Source organism: Mustelus asterias, chromosome 7 (assembly GCF_964213995.1).
Source record: "Mustelus asterias chromosome 7, sMusAst1.hap1.1, whole genome shotgun sequence".
Lineage (NCBI taxonomy): Eukaryota > Metazoa > Chordata > Chondrichthyes > Carcharhiniformes > Triakidae > Mustelus > Mustelus asterias.
Genome location: NC_135807.1, coordinates 16,240,596 through 16,267,391, shown reverse-complemented (window position 1 = coordinate 16,267,391; position 26,796 = coordinate 16,240,596). Strand labels below are relative to the sequence as shown.

At 47.6% G+C, this 26,796-nt stretch overlaps 1 protein-coding gene across 2 annotated transcripts in view; it reads right to left on the bottom strand.

Moving 5' to 3' along the window:
• The window catches only part of piezo2b (piezo-type mechanosensitive ion channel component 2b), an 825,142-nt gene that overhangs the window by 358,820 nt on the left and 439,526 nt on the right, over positions 1-26,796 (bottom strand). For both annotated transcript variants that reach the window (XM_078215732.1, XM_078215730.1), the window contains exon 5: positions 23,187-23,349. In XM_078215732.1, coding sequence (XP_078071858.1) covers positions 23,187-23,349 — 163 coding nt within the window. The remainder of the gene's footprint in view (positions 1-23,186; positions 23,350-26,796) is intronic.

Genomic DNA, 26,796 nt, shown 5'->3' with positions numbered 1-26,796 from the left:
GAAAAAGCCTCAGAGTCCACCCGATCTACGCCTCTCAACATCTTATATACCTCTATTAGGTCTCCTCTCATCCTACGTCTCTCCAAGGAGAAAAGACCGAGCTCCCTCAGCCTATCCTCATAAGGCATGCCACTCAATCCAGGCAACATCCTTGTGAATCTCCTCTGCACCCTTTCAATCTTTTCCACATCCTTCCTGTAATGAGGCGACCAGAACTGAGCACAGTACTCCAAGTGGGGTCTGATGAGGGTCTTATATAGCTGCATCATTATCCCCGGACTCCTAAACTCAATCCCTCGATTGATAAAGGCCAGCACACCATACGCCTTCTTAACCACCTCCTCCACCTGCGGGGCCGATTTTAGAGTCCTATGGACCCGGACCCCAAGGTCCTTCTGATCCTCTACCGTACTAAGAGTCTTTCCCTTTATATTGTACTCCTTCATCCCATTTGACCTGCCAAAATGGACCACTACGCATTTATCTGGGTTGAAGTCCATCTGCCACTTCTCCGCCCAGTCTTGCATCCTATCTATGTCCCTCTGTAACTTCTGACATCCCTCCAGACTATCCACAACCCCACCAACCTTCGTGTCATCGGCAAACTTACCAACCCATCCCTCCACTTCCTCATCCAGGTCATTTATGAAAATGACAAACAGCAAGGGTCCCAGAACAGATCCCTGGGGCACACCACTGGTGACCGACCTCCAATTAGAAAAAGACCCATCTATACCCACTCTCTGCCTCCTTTGGGCAAGTCTCACAACACCAGGTTAAAGTCCAACAGGTGTATTTGGTAGCAAATACCATAAGCTTTCGGAGCAGAGCTCCTTCGTCAGATGGAGTGGATATCTGTTCTCAAACAGTACACAGACACAGAAATCAAATTACAGAATACTGATTAGAATGCAAATCTCTACAGCCAGCCAGGTCTTAAATGTACAGACAATGTGGGTGGAGGGAGCATTCAACACAGGTTAAAGAGATGTGTATTGTCTCCAGGCAAGCCAGTTCTGGATCCACAGGGCAGCAGCCCCTTGGATCCCATGCCCTCTCACTTTTTCTGGAAGCCTTGCATGGGGGACCTTATCGAACGCCTTGCTAAAATCCATATAAACCACATCTACCGCTTTCCCTTCGTCAATGTGTTTAGTCACATTTTCGAAGAACTCCACCAGGCTCGTAAGGCACAATCTGCCTTTGACAAAGCCATGCTGAGTATTCTTGAGCATACTAAACCTCTCTAAATGCTCATAAATCTTATCCCTCAGGATCTTCTCCATGTTTTTGTTTTTGATGGTGGGGGGGATTGAATGATTGAATGGAATACCCTCCAAGAAAATGGAGAGAGTATTCCATTACAATCCTCCTAACTTGTGCCTTATAGTGTCCTGGGCCCAAACATCTTCAGCTGCTTCATCAATGACCTCCCTTCCATCATAAGGTCAGAAGTGGGAATGTTTGCCAATGACTGCACAATGTTCAGCTCCATTCTAACTCCTCAGATACTGAAGCAGTCCATGTTCAAATGCAATAAGATCCGGATAATATCCAGGCTTGGGCTCACAAGTGGCAAGTAACATTCATGCCACACAAATGCCAGGCAATGACCATCACCATAAGAGACACTCTAACCATTGCCCCCTGTCATTCAATGGTGTTTTCAAATTTAGTCATGTCAACAAGTCACTGAATCCCCCACTGTCAACATCCTTGGGATTATCATTGACCAGAAACGTAATTGGACTCACCACATAAACACAATGGTTACAAGAGCAGGTCAGAGGCTAGGAATACTGCAGCGAGTAACTCACCTCTTGACTCCCCAAAACCTGTCCACCATCCACAAGACACAAGTCAGGAGTGTGATGGAATACTCCCCACTTGCCTGGAAGGGTGCAGCTCCAACAACACTCAAAAAGCTTGACACCATCCAGGACAAAGCAGCCCACTTGATTGGCACAAACATCCACTCCCTCCACCACTGATGCGCAGTAGCAGCAGTGTATACTATCTACAAGATGGACTGCAGGAATTCACCAAAGATCCTTAGACAGCACCTTCCAAACCCATGGCCACTTCCACCTAGAAGGACAAGGGCAGCAGGTACATGTGAACACCATCACCTGCAAGTTCCCCTCCAAGCCCTCACCATCCTGACTTGGAAACATATCGCCGCTCCTTCGCAGTCGCTGGGTCAAAATATTGGAACTTCTTCCCGAATGGCATTGTGGGTCAACCCACAGCACGTGGACTGCAGCGATTCAAGGCGGCAGCTCAACACCACCTTCTCAAGGGCAACTAGGGTTGGGCAATAAATGCTGGCCAGCCAGCAATGTCCATGTCCCATTAATGAATAAAAAAAAAGACTACAGTGCAGGATTTACAACCATTCCCTCCAGCTTTCTGCCTGTAGTTTCAATCAGCCCTTAGATTTTTTGCATCTCTTTAGAGACCAAATATAATTGTTTACATGACTAAATTTGAAAATTTAGTATGAGATTGCTTTGTCCTCTAGAATAAATTATATATTTGCAGAAGTCCTTTTGAATCTTTATGGAAAATGATGAAGAGTCATTCTCTATACTGACCTGTAGAAATTCCTTCAATAAAAGCAAAGGAATGTTACAATAAAGGCCAAGACAATTGCTTAATGTGGCTGTCAATTTTGTTTTAACTGAGCCATGTTTATATTTTTTGATATAAAATGTTCTCCTTGGTTATCAGTTTAAAGTTACTAAACAAAGCAGTTTAATTCCTGTCCGCTAGATGGAAATAGTCTAATTTAAATTCCTGATTAGTTTCTATCCCAAGATGAAAATGCAAGCTAGAAATTGAGTTAGTAATGCACTATCTGGTATGTCAGGACATGAGTGCCAGGTTAAGTGCTTTGAGTATTTACATTCAGCATGATCAATGTTAATTCTGATGTTTTGTTGATTCCGATGTTTAGTGCATCTTTTATTTACAAAACCTGTGTTGGAAAGACACATTCATGGTTAAATATGGGATTTTAAAGTCCTTTAGTATTACACAAATAATATGAAAGTCACAATGGGTATATTGAAATATATTTCTAGCACAGCAAGATTTTCAGCAAATTAGGTAACAATACTAGGGCAGCACGGTGGCACAGTGGTTAACACTGCTGCCTTACAGCAGGATCTGTGTACACAGGATCTGCTCAGATGAGGAGGATCGCAACAGACACCTACAGACACTGAAAGACGCCGTCATAAGAACAGGATATGGCACTCGACTCATCAATCGACAGTTCCGAAGTGCCACAGCAAAAAACTGCACGGACCTCCTCAGAAGACAAACATGGGACACAGCGGACAGAATACCCTTTGTCGTCCAGTACTTCCCTGGAGCGGAGAAGCTACGACACCTTCTCCGGAGCCTTCAACATGTCATCGATGAAGATGAACATCTCGCCAAGGCCATCCTCATACCCCCACTTCTGGCCTTTAAACAACCGCACAACCTCAAACAGACCATTGTCCGCAGCCTTCAGGAGAACAGTGACCACCACACAACCCTGCCACAGCAACCTCTGCAAGACATGCCGGATCATCGACACAGATGCCATCATCTCACGTGAGAACACCATCCACCAGGTACACGGTACATACTCTTGCGACTCAGCCAACGTTGTCTACCTGATACACTGCAGGAAAGGATGTCCCGAGGGCATGGCACATTGGGGAGACCATGCAGACGCTACGACAATGGATGAATGAACACCGCTCGACAATCACCAGGCAGTTGTGTTCTCTTCCAGTCGGGGAACACTTCAGCAGTCACGGGCATTCAGCCTCTGATCTTCAGGTAAGCGTTCTCCAAGGCAGCCTTCACAACACACAACGCAGAATCGCTGAGCAGAAACTGATAGCCAAGTTCCGCACACATGAGGACGGCCTCAACTGGGATCTTGGGTTCATGTCACACTATCTGTAACCCCCACAACTTGCCTGGGCTTGCAAAATCTCACTAACTGTCCTGACTGGAGACAAAGCACACCTCTTTAACCTGTGCTTAACCCTCTCTCCACTCACATTGTCTGTACCTTTAAGACTTGATTACCTGTAAAGACTCGCATTCCAACCATTATCTTGTAAATTGAATTTGTGTCTATATATGCCCTGTTTGTGAACACAACTCTTCACTCACCTGAAGGAGCGATACTCCGAAAGCTTGTGCTACCAAATAAACCCGTTGGACTTTAACCTGATGTTGTGAGACTACTTACTGTGCCTCACAGCGCTAGGGACCCTGGTTCGATTCCTGGCTTGAGTCATTGGCTGTGTGGAGTTTGCAAGTTCTCCCCATTTCTGTTGGTTTCCTCTGGGTGCTCCAATTTCCTCCCAAAGTCCAAAAGATGGGTTAGGCATGTTGGCCATGCTAAATTCTCCCTTGGTGTGCCAAAACAGGCGCCGGAATGTGGCGACTAGGGGATTATCACGGTAACGTCATTACAGTGTTGATGTATGCCTACTTGTGACACTAATAAATAAACTTTAACTAAAGTTCATATATTATTAAAACTACAGATGTATTTGAAAACAAAGAAATGATTTGTTTTCTATGATAGGATAATAAATTATATGCAGACATGATTCTGCAAATCATTTTCTCTTGTGAAATAAAAATCTATTTTTAATTCTAGACCTTTTGTTGCTAAGTCACAAGACTGCTCTCAATATAAAACTGTTCCTATTTGCATATTCCTGTGTAAAAAGTGTCAATTTCAGATAATTTCTAATTGGCTTGTAATACTGCCTGACTCATAACAATTTGATTTTCAATGTTGACAGTTATCAATAATTTCTAACTTATAATTCAATATATGTACTGGTTTCATCTGCCATGTTTCAGGCATCACACTTGAGCCACTAAGTATATGTTCAACTTGAATTCATTGGCTCAAATGTCATATCCATAAAACAGCAAAAGATCACAACAACTGTGCAATTAGCAAGAATGAATGAAAGCTACCAATTAAGAAGTTCAAAGGCTAACAAACAAAAATGAAAGCAAACTGATATCCACTGGAGGGCCGATTAGTTCAGTTAGTGTATGGTTCAGACAAATGTCAACAGGGGTTTGATCCCCAATTGCAGCTGAGAAAAACTTGAGGCCCATCTCCTCTCCCTACACCATAGCAAAATTGCAGCATTAAGGCCATGGTTCAGCGATCTTTGAATTGAAATGCTATACCTGGAGAAGCACAGCCTTATTTTCGCTTGGCTGAGGAATTTAGTACCCAAAATTAGGTCTGCATCATGATAAACATTACAAAATTTGCAATAAAAAAATTAATTTACCTATATGCTAGCATTTTACAATCATGACAGAAATGTTTTCCACTGCAGGCACTGCTCATAAACTTCATAAGTTCATAAACTTCATGAAGAGACAGAACAAGGGACGAGACCACAATTAGCAAAAAACACTCTATGCCTGCAACTACTACTGATTGGCTGAAATACTCCTGGAACGTGGCACAATGTAACGAGTGTGAAATTGGACCTCATTGCACCTGTTTCCATGGCTAATAATAGGTGCATAGGAATCCAATTTAGGGACCAACATCCTGTGCCTAAGCAGTGTTGGGAACACGTTTGATTCATTATTGGCTTGAGTGCTGAAGAGACGGCCCTGATGGAATCATAAAACAGGCAATAAATAGGCAGTGTGAATATAGTTTCAACCAGAAACTTAACTGGACCAGCCACATAAATAACATGGAAACAAAAGCATGTCAGAAACAGCCACATAAATAACAGATACAGAAGCAGGTCAGAGGCTGAGTAACTCACCTCTTGACATCCCAAAGACTTTCCTCCATTTACAAAGGCACGAGTTAGGAATGTGATAGAATACTCTGCAATCACCTGGATGACTGCAGCTCCAACAACACAAGAAGTTCAACACCATCCAGGCAAACAGCCGTTTGATTAATACCTCATCCACCAACTGAAGCATTTACTCCCTCCATCACAGGTACACCAAGACTGCAGCATGCACCAACAATAAGATGCACAAGAACTCGCCAAGCTTGTTAGACAGCACCGTTTAAATCTGTGACTTCTGCAGCCTGGAATAACAAGGGCAGCAAGTGCATGTTTCCATCCTGACTAGAAAAGTACCACATTCTTTCATTGCAGTGAAACCACTTGTACAGACCAGGTGCATGCTGGTGGTGAAAAGCCAGGAAAGCATATAATAGAAGCAGTGGATTTGATAATTAAACTTGTGTGAAAATAAATTAAAATCTTATATAGCACAATCATATGAGCTCATTCTGAGGCATAACCTAACAGGAAAAATGATACATTTAGACAAAATCTCCAAGAATGTATAGCACATTCAAATCTTTTTAATCTTCACTATTTTTCCCCTCCTCAAAATCCCCTCCTTCTCCCCATAATGTGCAGTGATAGCAAAGACCCAAGGAATGAAACCAACATAAAGCCAGAGAAACCCTTAATTTATAAGTTGGGAGGAAACTATGGCCTGAATTTTCGCTCCCAGGTCTCTTGTCCATGTTTGAACTATGTAATGAGGTCAGGAGTCAAGTGACCCTGGCAAAACCCAAACTGAGCGTCAGTGAACAGGTTATTGCATAAGCACCTCTCAGACTGTAGTGTACTACTCTTAATTTATTTGAAATTGCCCCAGTGAACCAGGGCAGTTCTGCTAAACCAATCTCCTGATGCTGATCTCTCCTATTTACTTTATTACCAGCCACTCTCTCTAAGCTTATAAAATTGGAAATATGGAGCCTTAATGCACATTGCAAGTTCAATACAGGTCACTATGCAGAATTTAATTCCCACACTTAAGACTCAAGGGAAGGTTCAAGGATGGTCTTCTCACCTGGAAGCCAATTAAGGCCTTAAGTGGCCACTTAAGGACCAAATAACCCTCATTATTCCACTGTGGTGCCCTGACACTGCAATGGGGCAAACAGCCGGGCGAGGAGGATATGGAAGAGCGCCACATCTCCCCTGACGAGGAGGAGGTCAAGGAGGGCAGCAAGGATCAATCTACGGAGGAGGCAGAGAAAGGACCTCAGGCGCTGGCCAGGGCCCAGGATGCCCTCATTTCCTTTCAGTTTGGAGACGGCCAGGACTAGGGTGTCAAGACCTTTCCAAACATGGGAATTTATATCTTCTCACTACTGTGGTGCTTGCAGGAAGTCATCCTGATGGTTGCACCATTCATGGGCAGGGCGCTAAAGCAATTGACTGGACATTGCAGGAGAATGATGGTGACTTACAGTGAAGGCAGAGTGATGCCCCTTTTAAGCTCTGCAAAATGTCTAACTCCTGCCTTACAGAGAGCTGAATGTGACCTGCCACTGAACAGGGTGATCCAGGGGTGCAGAAAGGCTCAATGACAGATCTCAGCTGCTACTACATCTTCTGAGTTCAAGAGGTCCTGGTGTGTTTCTCCACCTACTGACGAGTTGGACAGATTCTCACATGTTTTCAGCTGATGGCATCCTCAATATCAAAGAATGTTGGCAGGCATGAGGGGCCTGAACATTTCTGTAGAGAGATGTGGGACTAAGGACCAGGAGCAGTGTAGCATTACTGCATCATCACTGTGGGAAGTGGGAGAACCATAGTGCTGCCATTCTCTCAATGCAGAGGGAAAAAGTGTTGAGTTTGCCCTTGGTTGGCGGAGCATGGCATTATTGCATGAGCGTGTATAGGCACCTTATAGGTGATCAACGTGAATTTTAATACAAGCTAGTTATTACAATGGTGACTTATCTCTACTAGTGCCCAGGTTTATCCCCATGCCCACTAGGTGCCTACTTTTCCTTAGCCTTCCTCACCCTCCCTCGATGTCCAGGTGCATTGTGAAGATCCACAGTTGAGGCGGCCTGCTGATATCCAAAGAACAAAGAAAATTACAGCTCAGGAACAGGCCCTTCGGCCCTCTAAGCCTGCACCGACCATGCTGCCCAACTGAACTAAAACACCCTACCCTTCCGGGGACCGTGTCCCTCTATTCCCATCCTATTCATGTATTTGTCAAGACACCCCTTAAATGTCACCATTGTATCATAGAACATAGAACATAGAACATTACAGCGCAGAACAGGCCCTTCGGCCCACGATGTTGCACCGACCAGTTAAAAAAAAAAACTGTGACCCTCCAACCTAAACCAATTTCTTTTCGTCCATGAACCTATCTACGGATCTCTTAAACGCCCCCAAACTAGGCGCATTTACTACTGATGCTGGCAGGGCATTCCAATCCCTCACCACCCTCTGGGTAAAGAACCTACCCCTGACATCGGTTCTATAACTACCCCCCCTCAACTTAAAGCCATGCCCCCTCGTGCTGGATTTCTCCATCAGAGGAAAAAGGCTATCACTATCCACCCTATCTAAACCTCTAATCATCTTATATGTTTCAATAAGATCCCCTCTTAGCCGCCGCCTTTCCAGCGAAAACAATCCCAAATCCCTCAGCCTCTCCTCATAGGATCTCCCCTCCATACCAGGCAACATCCTGGTAAACCTCCTCTGCACCCTCTCCAAAGCCTCCACATCCTTCCTGTAATGTGGGGACCAGAACTGCACACAGTACTCCAAGTGCGGCCGCACCAGAGTTGTGTACAGTTGCAACATAACGCTACGACTCCTAAATTCAATCCCCCTACCAATAAACGCCAAGACACCATATGCCTTCTTAACAACCTTATCTACTTGATTCCCAACTTTCAGGGATCTATGCACACATACACCTAGATCCCTCTGCTCCTCCACACTATTCAAAGTCCTCCCGTTAGCCCTATACTCAACACATCTGTTATTCCTACCAAAGTGAATTACCTCACACTTCTCCGCATTAAACTCCATCCGCCACCTCTCGGCCCAACTTTGCAACCTGTCTAAGTCTTCCTGCAAACTACGACACCCTTCCTCACTGTCTACCACACCACCGACTTTGGTGTCATCAGCAAATTTGCTAATCCACCCAACTATACCCTCATCCAGATCATTAATAAATATTACAAACAGCAGTGGCCCCAAAACAGATCCCTGAGGTACACCACTTGTAACCGCACTCCATGATGAATATTTACTATCAACCACCACCCTCTGTTTCCTATCCGCTAGCCAATTCCTGATCCAATTTCCTAGATCACCCCCAATCCCATACATCTGCATTTTCTGCAGAAGCCTACCATGGTGAACCTTATCAAACGCCTTACTAAAATCCATATATACCACGTCCACTGCCTTGCCCCCATCCACCTCCTTGGTCACTTTCTCAAAAAACTCAATAAGGTTAGTAAGGCACGACCTACCTGCCACAAAACCATGCTGACTATCACCTATCAATTCATTACTCTCCAAATAACTATAAATCCTATCCCTTATAATTTTTTCCAACATCTTGCCGACAACAGAAGTGAGACTCACCGGTCTATAATTCCCGGGGAAGTCTCTGTTCCCCTTCTTAAACAATGGGACAACATTCGCTAACCTCCAATCTTCTGGTACTATACCAGAGGCCAACGACGACCTGAAGATCAGAGCCAGAGGCGCTGCAATCACTTCTCTTGCCTCCCAGAGAATCCTTGGATAAATCCCATCCGGACCAGGGGATTTATCTATTTTCAGACCCTCCAGAATATCCTGCACATCCTCCTTATCAACTGTAATACTGTCTATTCTACTCCCTTGCAACCCAGTGTCCTCCTCAGCTATATTCATGTCCCCTTGCGTGAACACCGAAGAGAAATATTGGTTCAATGCTTCACCAATCTCCTCCGGTTCCACACATAACTTCCCTCTGCCATCTATAACTGGCCCTAAACTTGCCCTAACCAACCTTCTGTTCTTGACATACCTATAGAACGCCTTAGGATTCTCTTTAACCCTATCCGCCAAAGTCTTCTCATGTCCCCTTTTAGCCCTTCTAAGCTCGCTCTTCAACTCCCTCTTAGCCAATCTAAAGCTTTCTAGTGCACTACCCGAGTGCTCACGTCTCATCCGAACATAAGCCTCCTTTTTCTTTTTAACCAACAAAGAAACTTTTTTGGTGCACCACGGTTCCCTAGCCCTACCAATTCCTCCTTGCCTGACAGGGACATACCTATCACAGACTCGCAGTAGCTGCTCCTTGAAAAAACTCCACATGTCGGACGTTCCCAGTCCCTGTAATCTCCTAGTCCAACCTATGTTTCCTAATTCTGCTTCCACTACCTCTGCTTCCACTACCTCCCCCAGCAGCGATTTCAGGCACCCATCACCTTCTGTGTAAAAAACTTGCCTCGTACATCTCTTTTAAACCTTGCCCCTCGCACCTTAAACCTATGCCCCCTGGTAATTGACTCTTCCACCCTGGGAAAAAGCTTCTGACTATCCACTCCGTTCATGTCCCTCATAATCTTGTAGACTTCTATCAACCTCCGTCGTTCCAGTGAGAACAAACCAAGTTTCTCCAATCTCTTCTCATAGCTAATGCCCACCATACCAGGCAACATCCTGGTAAATCTTTTCTGTACCCTCTCCCAAGCCTCCACATCCTTCTGGTAGTGTGGCGACCAGAATTGAACACTATGGGCCTGATTTTACCATTTTCATTCTAAGTGTTGAATCTGAGCGCGATTCAGATCCGACTTGGAGATCTGTTTTCAGGCGCTCCCATACGCACTTTGCCTGAAAAAAAAATCGCAAGTCTGAATTGTGCTGTGGGCAGGGCTTTGCACGCCTGAAACAATCGGAGCTCTGAACTGCGCATGCGCAGTTAGAAAGAAATTTGAAAATCGTGCTTCTGTCACATCGCTCCCGGGCCGGATAATGCCTCCCCCTAGCCCCCACAGACATTGCCCCACCCCCACAACATTACAGACCCACCTATACCCCCACTCTCCGCCACCCAGAGCAATCACGGCCCCTCCCCCTTTCCCCTCCACCAATCTCAGGCAGAGTGGCAGCGGACCCCCCCCTTTCCCCCACCGATCTCAGGCAGAGAGATCCACCCACCCCCTCCACCCTACAGATATCAGGCAGAGTGATCTCCCTCACCCCCACCCCAGGCCCTCCTGCACAAGGCCCCATTACCTCTGGACTCCGATGCTGTATGACACCTCCCTTTCTCTCTCCTGTCGCTAATCATTGAGGCACTCATCCACCCCGCCCCCTCCCCCCCCCTCCCCAGCAGCACACCTGCAAGTGTTCACTTGCTTTCCCCTCAATGCTAACAAGCAAACTGCATGGAACTTGCTGGAATGCTCTGTCAAACTGCCTGCAGCTGATCTGCCCTAACGAAGGGCAGCTCCATAAAAAACTCAAGAATGGATAGGCAGGCAGGCGTTGCAGGGAGAAAATGAGCTCACGACCAGCTCACGATTTTCTGAGGACGGCTTGGGGAGGCTGCTGGATGCAGCAGAAGCGAGGCGGGACACCCTCTTCCTCCCAGGAGGAAGCAGAACCAGTGGGGCTGATGGCCATGCGGCTTGGGAGGAAGTCGCCACCTCGGTCAGTGTCAGGGCAGTAGCCCCCCGAACCGCGAGGCAGTGTCGGAAAAAACTCAATGACCTCATCCGTACAGCAAAGGTGAGTGCTGAACCCCATTTAGCATGTTCCCCCATATCTCCCCCAGATCCTCCCATTCCCAGCACCCTGCATGCTTCCAGCTCCTGACCCCCAAGCACCTCCTTCCTTTCCCCCCAATGAACCCCACTGTGTTTGCCCTCTAAGGGTCACCACCTGATTCTCTGCATGAGTCACGCCACCATTTATTTCATGGCTCCTTCCGTCTCCACAAAAGAAGGCCGAGCACAATATCCATGAGAGGGCGAAGACAGTGAGCCAGACTTCCGGGTCCTCACCCCCTTCAAGGAGTGGGCGCTGGAGCTCTCCAGAGAAGGGGAGGCGCTGGCTGTCAGTAACAGCATGGTCGGTCTGCCGTGAGCACCTGTCATTCATACACTCACTTTGAGGCAACTTCTTGGGGGCACGAGTTTCGGGTGCAAGGGGCAAGGTGTAAAGGAGATGTACGAGGCATGTTTATTTGCATAGAGAGGATAGTGGGTGCCTGGAACTCACTGCCAGGGGAGGTCGTGGATGCAGAAATTATAGGGACATTTAAGGAGCATCTCTACAGCTATCTGAATGGGATGGGAATAGAGGCATATGGCCCGCGGAAGGGTAGGGGCAAACAAATCAGATGGGCAGCCTAGTCGCTGCAGGGTTGGAGGGCCGAAGGGCCTGTTCCTGTGATGTAATTTTCTGGGTTCTTTGTTCTATGTTCAATGGAGTCATGTGATTCATGTGTTTGGCATCCCGGATTCCTCTCCCTCCCTTGCACTTAACCTTGTGTCCTGTGTTGCAGGGACAGATACTGATGCCCCGGGGCCTTCTGGGCCGCAGGCCCCAGTTACAGCTCCCACCCATCCTGAGAACGATAGCTCGGATGAGTCCTCCGAGGATATGGGTGGCACCATTTATCCGTCAGCTTGTACCTCACAACTCACCATCGCAGAAACTGACATGTCGGTGGGTCCAGTTAGTGTTGAGGCTTCTGGGTCACAATCTGGTGAGCACGACACATCTGCTGATGTACATCGGGTGGAGGAGGGAACGTCCGAGGCCTCTGACATGCGGGGGCCTGCCGGAGACGAGGACTCAGCTGGCCCCAGGCTACATGCTGGTCCTCTGAGATCACTTCTCCCTCAGCTGCTTGAGATTCAGCAAAGGAGCCAGGGAATGCAGGAGGGGCTGACAGCCACACTGGACCAACTGCGAGGCTGCTGGGAGGAGTCCCAAAGCTTTCAGGCGGACCAGCAATTGCCTGTCCTGCGTACTTCTCAGGCCAACACTGCAAGGGTGGCGTCTGCAATGGAAAGCCTGGGCAGGGGATCCTCACCATGGGTGGCAGGCTCCAAGCAATGGCCGAGCCATAGCAGGCCACAGCGGAGGGACTGAGCAGGCTTCTCGAGATTCTGCGGCCCATGGCTGAGAGGCTCGAGAGCTTGCAGGAGACCCAGCGGGACAGCACTGAGACACAGAGGGCAATGGCAGCCACACTTGAAAAGGTGGCCCAGTCTCAGAGGGCCACGGCTGAGGGCTTGCAGAGTGAGGGCCAGTCCCAGAGGGCACTTGCTGCGGCCATTGAGAGATGGCTCGCGACTCAAGTGGCCATCGCGGAGGGGTCAACCACCATGGGTAGGACGCAGGTGGTCCTCTAGGACTGGCAGTGCCAGGTGACACCAGAGCTTCTGGACCTCACTGCAGAAGCACCAGTGTCCCATGGAGTGACCCAGGGGCCAAAAGGGACCCCAAGGGAGGAGGAAGGGCTCGAGCTCATGCAGGGGCCTTCCAGCCAGGAGACTGTGCCTATGGCAACATGTTCTGACTCCCCCCTTCCTGACACTGGGGCATCTCAGGGGCAGCGGGATGAAGAGGGTGCCATGGAAACATCCCAGACACCTGGAAGCCGGCCAGGACCCTCAAGGGCCTCCAGAGGCCCCCCCCCAAGTGCATCACAGGCCACGGGGCGAGGTAGGCAGCTGGCCGCCTCTACCTCCGATGTACATTTTGGGGAGTCACTGAGGTGTAATGGTAGGCCACGTAAGGTTAGGAAGTTGTAGTTGCACTGAGATGGCACGGGTGAAGGGCTGCATTAGTTAGAAAGAAATGTAAGCACCTTAATGTTTTCTTTTCACAAGTTTTTATGTTACAACAGCTTATCTGAACGCCTTTATTGTAAATAAATGTTTTTTCTCAACAACCACCTGCGAACAAGTTGTCTCAAATATGGTTCCTGTCCCATTGACGATCACCTGACGGATGCCTCATGGTGATATCAGTTGGGGTGGCCCCTCAATGCAGTGTAACTGAGAAAAGGAAGCCATAGGACTCTCATACTCCACAAGCGATTACCTCCTGTCCCCCACCCCACCTGCTCCAGGGCCCTGTATGGGGGTTTCGGATCCCTTATCCACTAGACAGATGTGGGCCCAGGTGCCAGTGTGCATGTGGAGCTCAGGTAGGAGTCAGACTAGTTTGCACCAGGGCATCATCAGAATGGTGCTTAGCGAGTCGTCATCACCCTCGGAGGGTGTGTGGGAGTGTGTGTGTGCTGTTGGATGAGCCTATCACCATCCCCTGGCAACTGAACTGCCTGATTATCAGAGCCTCCCTTGCTGCCCTCGCATGCCTCAGCTGAGATGTCAGCCCTCCATCGCCTGGCTGGTGTTCCAAGGCGTTCTCTTCCTCCTCCTCTTCCTGCTGGTCATCCTCCCCAGTGACGGCCGGCTGGTCATCCTCCACGTCCTCTTCCTCCTCCAAGAGGTCATCTCGCTGCAGAGCCAGATTGTGCAGGGCACAGCACACCACCACTATGCAGGAGGAGATCAGGGTTCTATACTGGAGGGCCCCTCCGGATCAGTCCAGGCACCGGAACCGCATCCTGAGGAGCCCAATGCACCTCTCTACTGTCACGCGTGTGGCTACATGGGCCTCATTATAGTGGGTCTCTGCCTCAGTCACAGGCCTCTGCACAGGCGTCATCAGCCATGTCCGAAGCGGGTAACCCATATCACCCAGGAGCCACCCCCGCAGCCTGGACCCCTCCTCAAATGCTTCCGGGATGTCCGAGCTTCTGACAATGAAGCTGCCATGCACGCTGCTGGATGTCTGGCGCAGACATGCATGATGGTCATATTGTGGTCGCACATGATTTGTACATTCAGGGAGTGGAACCCCTTCCTATTAACAAATCATCATGGATCCTGTAGGGGAGCCCTGAGGGCGACGTGGGTGCAGTCAACCACCCCCTGCACATTCGGCATCCCTGCAATTGCAGCGAACGCTGCAGCCCGGGCTTCCTGATGGGCATGGTCCAGGTTAAATTTGATGTACTGCCCAGCCTGGGCATACAGGGATTCAGTGACCTGCTAGACACAGGTGTGCATTGAAGGCTGGAAGATGCCACAGGCATCTCCGCTCGGGCTATGGAAGGAGCCAGTCGCATAGAAGTTCAGAGCCGTCAATCTGACAGCCACCGAGAGTGGGTGCCCCCCCTGCCTCGAGGCGCCAGGTCCTGCAACAGGTTGCACAGGTGTCGCACGGCATCCTTTCGGAGTCGGAGACGTCGGCAGCATATGGTGTCTGACATCTCCTCGAAGGACACTCGTGCATGGAACTGCCGGGGTCTCTGCTCCCTCCTTCTCTTATTCCCCACACTCTGGGTGAATGGCGGCCACCTCCTGCCTCTGGTGGTTGTCTTCCTCCGGTCCTGCAAGTGGTAAGGCCTGGGCCTCCTGGGCCTGCAATTCTTCCTCCAGTTCCTCCTCCTCAGCTCCAGCAGCAACCAAAAGAACAGCAAGATCGATTGGTTGCATCGCAAAAGCCATCTCGTCACTCTGAAAGGGAGGGGTGGGGGTGGAGGTGGAGATGAACAAATGCGGAAGTCATGCAACGCTGCTTGCCCCTAGCACATCAACAATCTCAGACCCCCCCCCAATCCCCCCAGCCACATGCTCCCCACAATCACAGCCCCTCTATGCCCCCCCAATCCCCCCAGCCACATGCTCCCCACAATCACAGCCCCCCTATGCCCCCCCAATCCCCCAGCCACATGCTCCCCACAATCACAGGGAAATGCTGATAAAGTTGGGCAGGCAGCTCCTTAATTCAATTGAAATGCATGCAAATGCATTTAAATCGCCGTTGTGCCCGTTTCGGGTGCGAATCGGATTGCAGCCATTCCCGGGCCTCGGTAAAGTGGCCATCTGAGCGGACGCAGGTGCAGATCGTGTTAATGGCCTCATGCCATTAACACGTTTAAGAAAGGGAATAGAAATGACCCTGGTAATTATAGACCGGTTAGTCTGACTTCGGTGGTTGGTAAATTGATGGAAAAGGTCCTTAGGGATGGGATTTACGACCATTTAGAAAGATGCGGATTAATCCAGGATAGTCAGCACGGATTTGTGAAGGGCAAATCGTGCCTCACAAATTTGATAGAATTTTTTGAGGAGGTAACTAGGTGTGTTGATGAAGGTAGGGCGGTTGATGTCATATACATGGATTTTAGTAAGGCGTTTGATAAGGTCCCCCATGGTCGGCTTATGATGAAAGTAAGGAGGTGTGGGATAGAGGGAAAGTTGGCCGATTGGATAGGTAACTGGCTGTCTGATCGAAGACAGAGGGTGGTGGTGGATGGAAAATTTTCGGACTGGAGGCAGGTTGCTAGCGGAGTGCCGCAGGGATCGGTGCTTGGTCCTCTGCTCTTTGTGATTTTTATTAATGACTTAGAGGAGGGGGCTGAAGGGTGGATCAGTAAATTTGCTGATGACACCAAGATTGGTGGAGTAGTGGATGAGGTGGAGGGGTGTTGTAGGCTGCAAAGAGACATAGATAGGATGCAAAGCTGGGCTGAAAAATGGCAAATGGAGTTTAACCCTGATAAATGTGAGGTGATTCATTTTGGTAGGACTCATTTAAATGTGGATTACAGGGTCAAAGGTAGGGTTCTGAAGACTGTGGAGGAACAGAGAGATCTTGGGGTCCATATCCACAGATCTCTAAAGGTTGCCACTCAAGTGGATAGAGCTGTGAAGAAGGCATATAGTGTGTTAGCTTTTATTAACAGGGGGTTGGAGTTTAAGAGCCGTGGGGTTATGCTGCAACTGTACAGGACCTTGGTGAGACCGCATTTGGAATATTGCGTGCAGTTCTGGTCACCTCACTATAAGAAGGATGTGGAAGCGCTGGAAAGAGTGCAGAGGAGATTTACCAGGATGCTGCCTGGTTTGGAGTGTCGGTCTTATGAGAAAAGGTTGAGGGAGCTGGGGCTGTTCTCTCTGGAGCGGAGGAGATTGAGGGGAGACTTAATAGAGGTTTATAAAATGATGAAGGGGATAGATCGAGTGAACGTTCAAAGACTATTTCCTCGGGTGGATGGAGCTATTACGAGGGGGCATAACTATAGGGTTCATGGTGGGAGATATAGGAAGGATATCAGAGGTAGGTTCTTCACGCAGAGAGTGGTTGGGGTGTGGAATGGACTGCCTGCAGTGATAGTGGAGTCAGACACTTTAGGAACATTTAAGCGGTTATTGGATAGGCACATGGAGCACACCAGGATGGTAGGGAGTGGGATAGCTTGATCTTGGTTTCAGATGAAGGTCGGCACAACATCGTGGGCCGAAGGGCCTGTTCTGTGCTGTACTGTTCTATGTTCTATGTTCTATGTTCTATGTTCTATGCCTGACTTTACTACGTTTTCGCGCCCGTTTGGTAAAATCGGGCCCTATATTTCAAGTGCGGCCTAACTAAGGTTCTATAAAGCTGCAACATGACTTGCCACTTTTTAAACTCAATGCCCCGGCCGATGAAGGCAAGCATGCCATGTGCCTTCTTGATTACCTTCTCCACTTGCATTGCCACTTTCAGTGACCTGTGTACCTGTACACCCAGATCCCTCTGCCTATCAATACACTTAAGGGTTCTGCCATTTACTGTATATTTCCTATCTGTATTAGACCTTCCAAAATGCATTACCTCACATTTGTCCGGATTAAACTCCATCTGCCATCTCTCCACCCAAGTCTCCAACCGATCTATATCCTGCTGTACCCTCTGATGGTCCTCATCGCTATCTGCAAATCCACCAATCTTTGTGTCGTCCGCAAACTTAGTAATGAGCAGAAACTGATAGCCAAGTTCCGCACACATGAGGATGGCCTAAACCGGGATGTTGGATTTATGTCATGTTATCAATAACCCCCACAGCTTGCCCCCTGGACTTGCAGAATCTCACTAGCTGTTCTGTCTGGAGACAATACACATCTCTTTAACCTGTGTTTAATGCTCCCTCCAACCACATTATCTGTACCTTTTAAGACCTGGCTGGCTGTAGAGATTTGCATTCTAATTAGTATTCTGTAACTTGATTTCTGTGTCTGTGCACTGTTGGAGAACAGATAACCACTCCATCTGACGAAGGAGCAGCACGCTCCGAAAGCTTATGGTATTTGCGACCAAATAAACCTGTTGGACTTTAACCTGGTGTTGTGAGACTTCTTACTGTGCTTACCCCAGTCCAACGCCAGCATCTCCACATCAAACTATCTACACATCCTTTCCCAGATTCATCATCCACCAAGTCCTGCTCTTTGGTGAATACTGATGCAAAATACTCATTTAATACCTCGCCCATTTCCTCTGGCTCCACGCATAGATTCCCTCCCCTGTCCTTGAGTGGGCCAACCCTCTCCCTGGCTACCCTCTTACTCTTTATATATATATAAAAAGCCTTAGGATTTTCCTCAATCCTGCTGGCCAATGACTTTTCATGATCCCTTTTAGCCCTCCTTACTCCTTGTTTAAGTTTCTTTCTATTTCCCCTGTGTTCCACACTTGCTTCATGTGTTCCCAGCCTCCTAGTTTTGACAAAAGCTTCCTTTTTCTCTTTGACTAGGCTCACAATATCTCTCGTTATCTAAGGTTCCCAAAACTTGCCATACTTATCCTTCATCCTTACAGGAATGTGACGGTCCTGAACCACAGATCCTTGAAGGTGACGTCACAGGTGGAGAAGGTAGAGAATAAGGCATATGGCATGCTTGCCTTTATAGGACGGGGCATAGAGTATAAAAGTTGGGGTCTGATGTTGTTGTATAGAACGTTGGTTCGGCCGCATTTGGAATACTGCGCCCAATTCTGGTCGCCACACTACCAGAAGGACGTGGAGGCTTTAGAGAGAGTCCAGAGGAGGTTTACCAGGATGTTGCCTGGTATGGAACGACTTAGTTATGAGGAGAGATTGGGTAAACTGGGGATGTTCTCACTGGAAAGACAGAGGATGAGGGGTGACTTAATAGAGGTGTATAAAATTATGAAAGGCATAGATAGGGTGAACGGTGGGAAGCTTTTTCCCAGGTCGGTGGTGACGTTCACAAGGGGTCATAGGTTCAAGGTGAGGGGGGGAAGGTTTAACACGGATATCAGAAGGACGTATTTTACACAGAGGGTGGTGGGGGCCTGGAATGCACTGCCGGGCACGGTGGTGGAGGCGGACACACTGGGAACGTTTAAGACTTATCTAGATAGCCACATGAACGGAGTGGGAATGGAGGGATACAAAAGAATGGTCTAGTTTGGACCAGGGAGCGGCGCGGGCTTGGAGGGCCTGTTCCTGTGCTGTATTGTTCTTTGTTTATTATCAACTTACACTTAAAAGCCTCCCACATGCCAGATGTTGATTTGCCCTCAAACATCTGCCCCCAATCTACATTCTTCAGTTCCTGTCTAATATTGTTGTAATTAGCCTTCCCCCAATTTAGCACCTTCACTTGAGGACGACACTTATCTTTATCCATCAGTAGCTTAAAGCTTACTGCGTTGTGGTCACTGTTCCCGAACTGCTCCCCTACTGAAACATCGACCAACTGGCCAGGCTCATTCCCCAATACCAAGTCCAGTACGGCCTCTTCCCTAATTGGACTATCTACATACTGCTTCAAGAAGCCCCCCTGGATGCCCTATCCACGGCCCTAGCACTAAGTGAGTCCCAGTCAATATAGGGGAAGTTAAAATCTCCCACCACAACGACGCTGATATTTTTCCACCTTGTCAAAATCTGCCTACATATCTGTTCCTCTATCTCCTGCTGGCTGTTGGGCGGCCTATAGTAAACCCCCAACATTGTGACTACACCCTTCCTATTCCTGAGCTCTACCTATATTGTCTCGCTGTATCCATGCTCCATTGCCTAAGATGACCTTGGCAGGCATTCCCTGATGGGCTGAAGTTTTGAGGGTCCAGACCTGCTTTCAGGAGCATAGTTCTTGTAATATTGCCCTCCTCGGTGCGCGGGGCTGGAGGTGTGTCACTCACAGGAAGGGGGGCATCAGATGGGCTGAACATCCCCAAGGCTTCCTAGTTGGAAGGCCCCAGGCTGTGCCCATGCTGATCCTCTTCCCTCTGGGTGCCTGGGGGCCCCTGGGCTCCATCATGGGATAGAGGGGCAGATGGAATGAGACCCAGAAGTCCTGCCATCCTCTGGTGTCAACACTCATGAAGTTCCACCAGTGCCTGCACCATTCAATTGAAGCCTTGCACCATGGAGCTCACATACTCAGCCATGGAAATCATGACCCTGAACCATGGAGTGGACATCACTTGCCATGGAGATCACGTCCTGCACCAAGGTCTCCATGGTGGATGCCACCTTTGTAGTGTTGGCCTTATTGTGTAGAGAGTGAAGGCACCATTTACTTGGACGGAAGATAATGGGACTTTTCCAGTCGGCCTTGCAGTCCAAGGAGGGATGCTTATGTCCCTTCCTGATACTCATGACTTTGCCTTTGTTGCTCCAGCAGCTCTGGGATGGCCAAACCCAGGAACACATCATTGAACTGAGACTCAGAGTCCTGGGCTCCGTCATCCCTCCGAGCACAAGATCCATGGGACATCCCTGCCTCAGCCTGTTATGGATCTTCAGGCGTGAGGTGCTCACCAGTGAGTGACCCAGATGCCTGCCTACTACTTATTCCCACTGAGGTGTGAGTATCTGTGCTAGTGGAGGGTGCGGGTGACAGCTGTGACACCTCTTCAATACTGGTCTCCGAGATATCTCCTCAGAGTTGCTCAGGTCTGTGGCCTCCAGGGATCATGAGGATGAACCGGGCTGGTCTGCTGATTGACCTGAAATGGAAGAGAGGTGGCATTAGTGCAGGACAGGGGAACGCTGATAGGAGAAAAGTAACTCATGTGAGGCTTGAGCATGGCTGGATGTGTTGAGGGATCTCACTTGTGTCTTTGGCCCCCACCTCGCCCTCTACACATGCATGGTCCTTCTCCTCATCGATAAGCTCAAAGGCTTGCTCCTCTAAGAAAGTAAGGGTATTGAGCTCTGGCATCACTACGCCTGGCTGTGCTCACTCATGCCATTTGCGCTCAAATTTGTCCCGCAATAAGACAGAAGGGGAGAGTGTCAGCAGGAGTAGTGCCACGTCAGATTGTAATATAGTCTGACATGCATGGAGGGTTGAGTGGGAGCGGGGATGTGAGGAACTGAGGAGCTACTATGGGGATTATGGGGGGTGGGGGAGGCAGGCAGGGGTTCAGCATGACAAGTGTTGGAGCCCCGCGAGGTAAGTGAGATTGAGATCACTGTGGAGGTGTGAGAACTGTTATGGGGTGCTGCAGGAGACATGAGGAAGCAGCTTTACCCTGTTCAAAAAAGTTCATTTTTCTTCCTACGGCACTGCAGCCTCACTTTGTTATGCAGTGAGCTGGCACTTGCAATCACGGCTCCAGCTTTCCAAGCAGGGTTGGTCATCTTGCTGGCAGGACGTCTGTCCGATTGAGGGGAGACAGTCTCCTGCCTCTGCTGGACCCCATCCAGCAGGTTGCTGAGAACCCCCTGATGAAGCATGGTACAGTCTTTCTGGCAGCCCTCCCTCAATTGGACTTCGAACAAATTCTGGGGAGACGTTTAAATGGTGACCCCACTGATGGCAGCCATTAAGTCGTGGCAGGGTGAGCAAATCAGACGCTGGCCACCATGGGTGCAGCGCGAAGGTTTTCCAACAGGAGGGGCCCCTTGGAAAGCAAGTGAATCAATTCTTAAGCACATATCACAACACACCTCATGCAATGACCCAAGTTTCTCTTGCGTCATTGATGTTTGGCCGCAGATTGAGGACCGCTTTTGACCTGATGCGGCAGAGGAGACACGAGAAGTGGTAACAATCAACCAAACAGGGCAGATGGCTCAAACAAAGGGAAAGACAAGGAAGCTCAGGAAGGGAGAAATTGTGTTGGCAAGGAACTACATGGAGGGGGGTAAAATGGGTTCCTGCAACAGTGGTGGCCCAGACCCAGGATAAATGTATCTGGGAGAAGTCACACAGATCAGCTAGTGGTTGCTTCTTATCAAAGCAGGGAAGTCCTCCCTGACACGGAATTGTTGCAAGAGGAGCCTGAGGAACTGACTGAGTCTTGTGTTCCTGAAACTGACAGAGAGGAAATGTCAACAAAAGCTAACCATGTTAGAGAAGAAGATCAAGAGCTTCCGGAAATGTGGGGAAGAACACCCAAGAAGAGCCAAGTGGCAACAAGACGGTCGTCCAGGAACCATCATCCTCCAGATAGATGGATGATGTCTATACAGACATTGTAATGGACGTTGATATTGCCTTTCGCAGTTGATGTTCATGTTTTTGAATATAGTTGAATTATGTATTCATGTGTGTGTTAAAAATGTATACATGTTATATGAAGAACAAGTCAGGTGACCTGGGATTCAAGCCCCACCCTGGGTGGCACTTGCCTGGGAAGTCTTGTGCTGACTATGCGAGGAGAAAGACATGTAGTAAACTGTTCCGTTAGTTTACGACTACTGACCTTGTGTTCTTTATTTGTCTTCAATATCAGACCTCAAACACAATAGTTTTATATTAAATATGAATAAATTGTCCTTACACAGGTGCCCTTTACAGTGATGAACTCAGTTAAAAGTGCATAAATGTGTCGTATATGTGGAATGAGATCCTAAACATGTTGTTCTTAATTTCCTACATTACAACAGTAACTGCACTTCAAAAGTATTTCATTGGTCGTGAAGCATTTTGAGATGTCCTGAAGTAGTGAAGAGTGCTATATAAATGCAAGTCTTGTTAAAAAATCTTTTGAATCAGAGACACTTGTATATTGTTACTACAGGTTAGTCACCACATTTCTAAAAACAGATCTCTTTTGAAACCATTGCAACTATCCATTCCTAGCCCCAATAATCTCTTGTCCATATCCATTTTTCTTCAGGTTAAAGATAGGTGAAACCTTATTATTACCATACTGCTGTATAATCAACCAGGTTATCATTGGAATAATTAATTTTCACCTTAGGTGCACTGAGCTTTCTCACCAGCTGACAAGTGGCAAAACCAATCATGATGTGGGTGGTAAGTTCGACGGTCAATTAGAGCCAGGACTAAACGAAGAACACAACAGCCTAAAGTGCATGCTTCAGCATTATGTCGGTGAACCATCTGCTTTTAGCCATTCAACAACTAAACAGTCATTAAAACAATAACTTTGTTTCACTGAATCTCAAACCTCTGGGTTCACAAACAAGGTTTCTATTTTATTGTAAAGACGAAAGTAAAAGGTTAAAAAAAAGTTAAGTTTTACCTGTTCTTCATTCTGGAACTCTGGATTGTACTGTGCCATGTCCTCTGTTGGTGGTTGCTGAACTAAATTTTTACAGACAAGCCATGTAGCCAAGCCAGCAACAAACATTCCAACATCTGGAGCAAAAAGTCTAATAATGTTCCCAGCATCTGCCCCACTCACACTGTGAAGAAAAAAATGCATCTTAAGTAAATGTGAAGAATTTTTAAATTAATGCGGCACATTAGTAAGATTTTTGTAAACAGTTTAATCATTCAATTAATAATACTAACCGGAAAAGCGGGTATTAACATAGAACATAGAACAGTACAGCACAGAACAGGCCCTTCGGCCCACGATGTTGTGCCGAGCTTTATCTGAAACCAAGATCAAGCTATCCCACTCCCTATCATCCTGGTGTGCTCCATGTGCCTATCCAATAACCACTTAAATGTTCCTAAAGTGTCTGACTCCACTATCACTGCAGGCAGTCCATTCCACACCCCAACCACTCTCTGCGTAAAGAACCTACCTCTGATATCCTTCCTATACCTCCCACCATGAACCCTATAGTTATGCCCCCTTGTAATAGCTCCATCCACCCGAGGAAATAGTCTTTGAACGTTCACTCTATCTATCCCCTTCATCATTTTATAAACCTCTGTTAAGTCTCCCCTCAACCTCCTCCGCTCCAGAGAGAACAGCCCTAGCTCCCTCAAACTTTCCTCATAAGACCTACCCTGCAAACCAGGCAGCATCCTGGTAAATCTCCTTTGCACTCTTTCCAGCACTTCCACATCCTTCTTATAGTGAGGCGACCAGAACTGCACACAATATTCCAAATGTGGTCTCACCAAGGTCCTGTACAGTTGTAGTATAACTCCACTGCTCTTAAACTCCAACCACCTGTTAATAAAAGCTAACACACTATAGGCCTTCTTCACAGCTCTATCCACTTGTGTGGCAACCTTCAGAGATCTGTGGATATGGACTCCAAGATCTCTCTGTTCCTCCACAGTCTTCAGAACCCTACCTTTGACCCTGTAATCCACATTTAAATTTGTCCTACCAAAATGAATCACCTCACATTTATCAGGGTTAAACTCCATCTGCCATTTTTCAGCCCAGCTTTGCATCCTATCTATGTCTCTTTGCAGTCTACAACAGCCCTCCACCTCATCCACTACTCCACCAATCTTGGTGTCATCAGCAAATTTGCTGATCCACCCTTCAGCCCCCTCCTCTAGGTCATTAATAAAAATCACAAATAGCAGAGGACCTATCAGGTCCCATCAAACTGATAACCAAGTTCCGCACACATGAGGACGGCCTCAACCGGGATATTGGGTTCATGTCACACTATTTGTAATCCCCACAGCTTGCCTGGACCTGCAGAGTCTCACTGTCTGGAGACAATACACATCTCTTTAGCCTGTCTTGATGCTCTCTCCACTCACAAACTTAAAGACTTGATTAGCTTAAGTATTCGCATTCCAACCATTATTCATGTAAATTGAGTTTATGTCTTTATATGCCCTGTTTGTGAACAGAATTCCCACTCACCTGAAGAAGGGGCTTGGGGCTCCGAAAGCTTGTGTGGCTTTTGCTACCAAATAAACCTGTTGGACTTTAATGTGGTGTTGTTAAACTTCTTACTTCGATCAGATAGTCAGTTACCTATCCAATCGGCCAACTTTCCCTCTATCCCACACCTCCTTACTTTCATCATAAGCCGACCATGGGGGATCTTATCAAACGCCTTACTAAAATCCATGTATATGACATCAACTGCCCTACCTTCATCAACACACTTAGTTACCTCCTCAAAAAATTCTATCAAATTTGTGAGGCACGACTTGCCCTTCACGAATCCGTGCTGACTATCCCGGATTAATCCGCAACTTTCTAAATGGTCGTAAATCCCATCCCTAAGGACCTTTTCCATCAATTTACCAACCACCGAAGTAAGACTAACTGGCCTATAATTACCAGGGTCATTTCTATTCCCTTTCTTAAACAGAGGAACAACATTCGCCACTCTCCAGTCCTCTGGCACCATCCCCGTGGACAGTGAGGACCCAAAGATCAAAGCCAAAGGCTCTGCAATCTCATCCCTTGCCTCCCAAAGAATCCTAGGATATATTTCATCAGGCCCAGGGGACTTATCGACCTTCAGTTTATTCAAAACTGCTAGTACATCCTCCCTCCGAACATCTACTTCCTCCAGCCTATTAGCCTGTAACAACTTCTCTTCCTCAAAAACATGGCCCCTCTCCTTGGTGAACACTAAAGAAAAGTATTCATTCATCACCTCTCCCATCTCTACTGACTCCATACACAAGTTCCCACTACTGTCCTTGACCAGCCCTAACCTCACCCTGGTCATTCTTTTATTCCTCACATCAGAGTAAAAAGCCTTGGGGTTTTCCTTGATCCGACACGCCAAGGACTTCTCATGCCCCCTCCTAGCTCTCCTAAGCCCCTTTTTCAGCTCATTCCTTGCTAACTTGTAACCCTCAATCGAGCCATCTGAACCTTGTTTCCTCATCCCTACATAAGCTTCCCTCTTCCTTTTTGCAAGACATTCCACCTCTTTCGTGAACCATGGTTCCCTCACTCGGCCATTTCCTCCCTGCCTGACAGGGACATACCTATCAAGGAGACCCAGTATTTGTTCCTTGAAAAAGTTCCACTTTTCATTAGTGCCTTTCCCTGACAGTTTCTGTTCCCATCTTATGCCCCCTAATTCTTGCCTAATCGCATCATAATTACCTCTCCCCCAATTATAAATCTTGCCCTGCCATACGGCCCTATCCGTCTCCATTGCAATAACAAAAGACACCGAATTGTGGTCACTATCTCCAAAGTGCTCTCCCACAACCAAATCTAACACTTGGCCCGGTTCATTTCCCAGTACCAAATCCAATGTGGCCCCACCTCTTGTCGGCCTATCCACACATTGTGTCAGGAAACCCTCCTGCACACACTGCACAAAAACTGCCCCATCTGAACTATTCGACCTACAAAGGTTCCAATCAATATTTGGAAAGTTAAAGTCCCCCATGACAACTACCCTGTGACCCCCACACCTATCCATAATCTGCTGATTATGATGATAGACTGGCAATGGATGTAGAATTGCAAAATAATTCATAGTTCCCTAATGGATCACTAACACAATCTTGGATCATCAGTTTTTACCTTTTACAATACTTATTCACAAGCATGAAGACATTATGCACTGAAAGTTTAAGAAAGCTTTGTCCTGTATTTCTTCAGAATCCCATGCCATGAACCATTTCCAACCAATGTTGAGGGGTTTGTTACAATATTTGGGCAAGCTGCATTGACAGATTACAACTCAAGAGGTGAATACAAACATTTTGGGTGGAAATTTCCAATTTTGTAGCGACGCATGGGCTTGAATTTTCCAGCTGTTCACATCAGCGGAATTCTCTGGTCCTACGGCAGTGATTGGGGATTTGGCTCAGCGCCAAATTCTCCATCCTTGCTCGCAGTGGCAGCGGGGTGTGAACGGCCAGAAAATTCCAACCCTGGTTTTGATTTGATTTATTGTCACATGTATTAGTATACAGTGAAAAGTATTCTTTCTTGCGCGCTATACAGACAG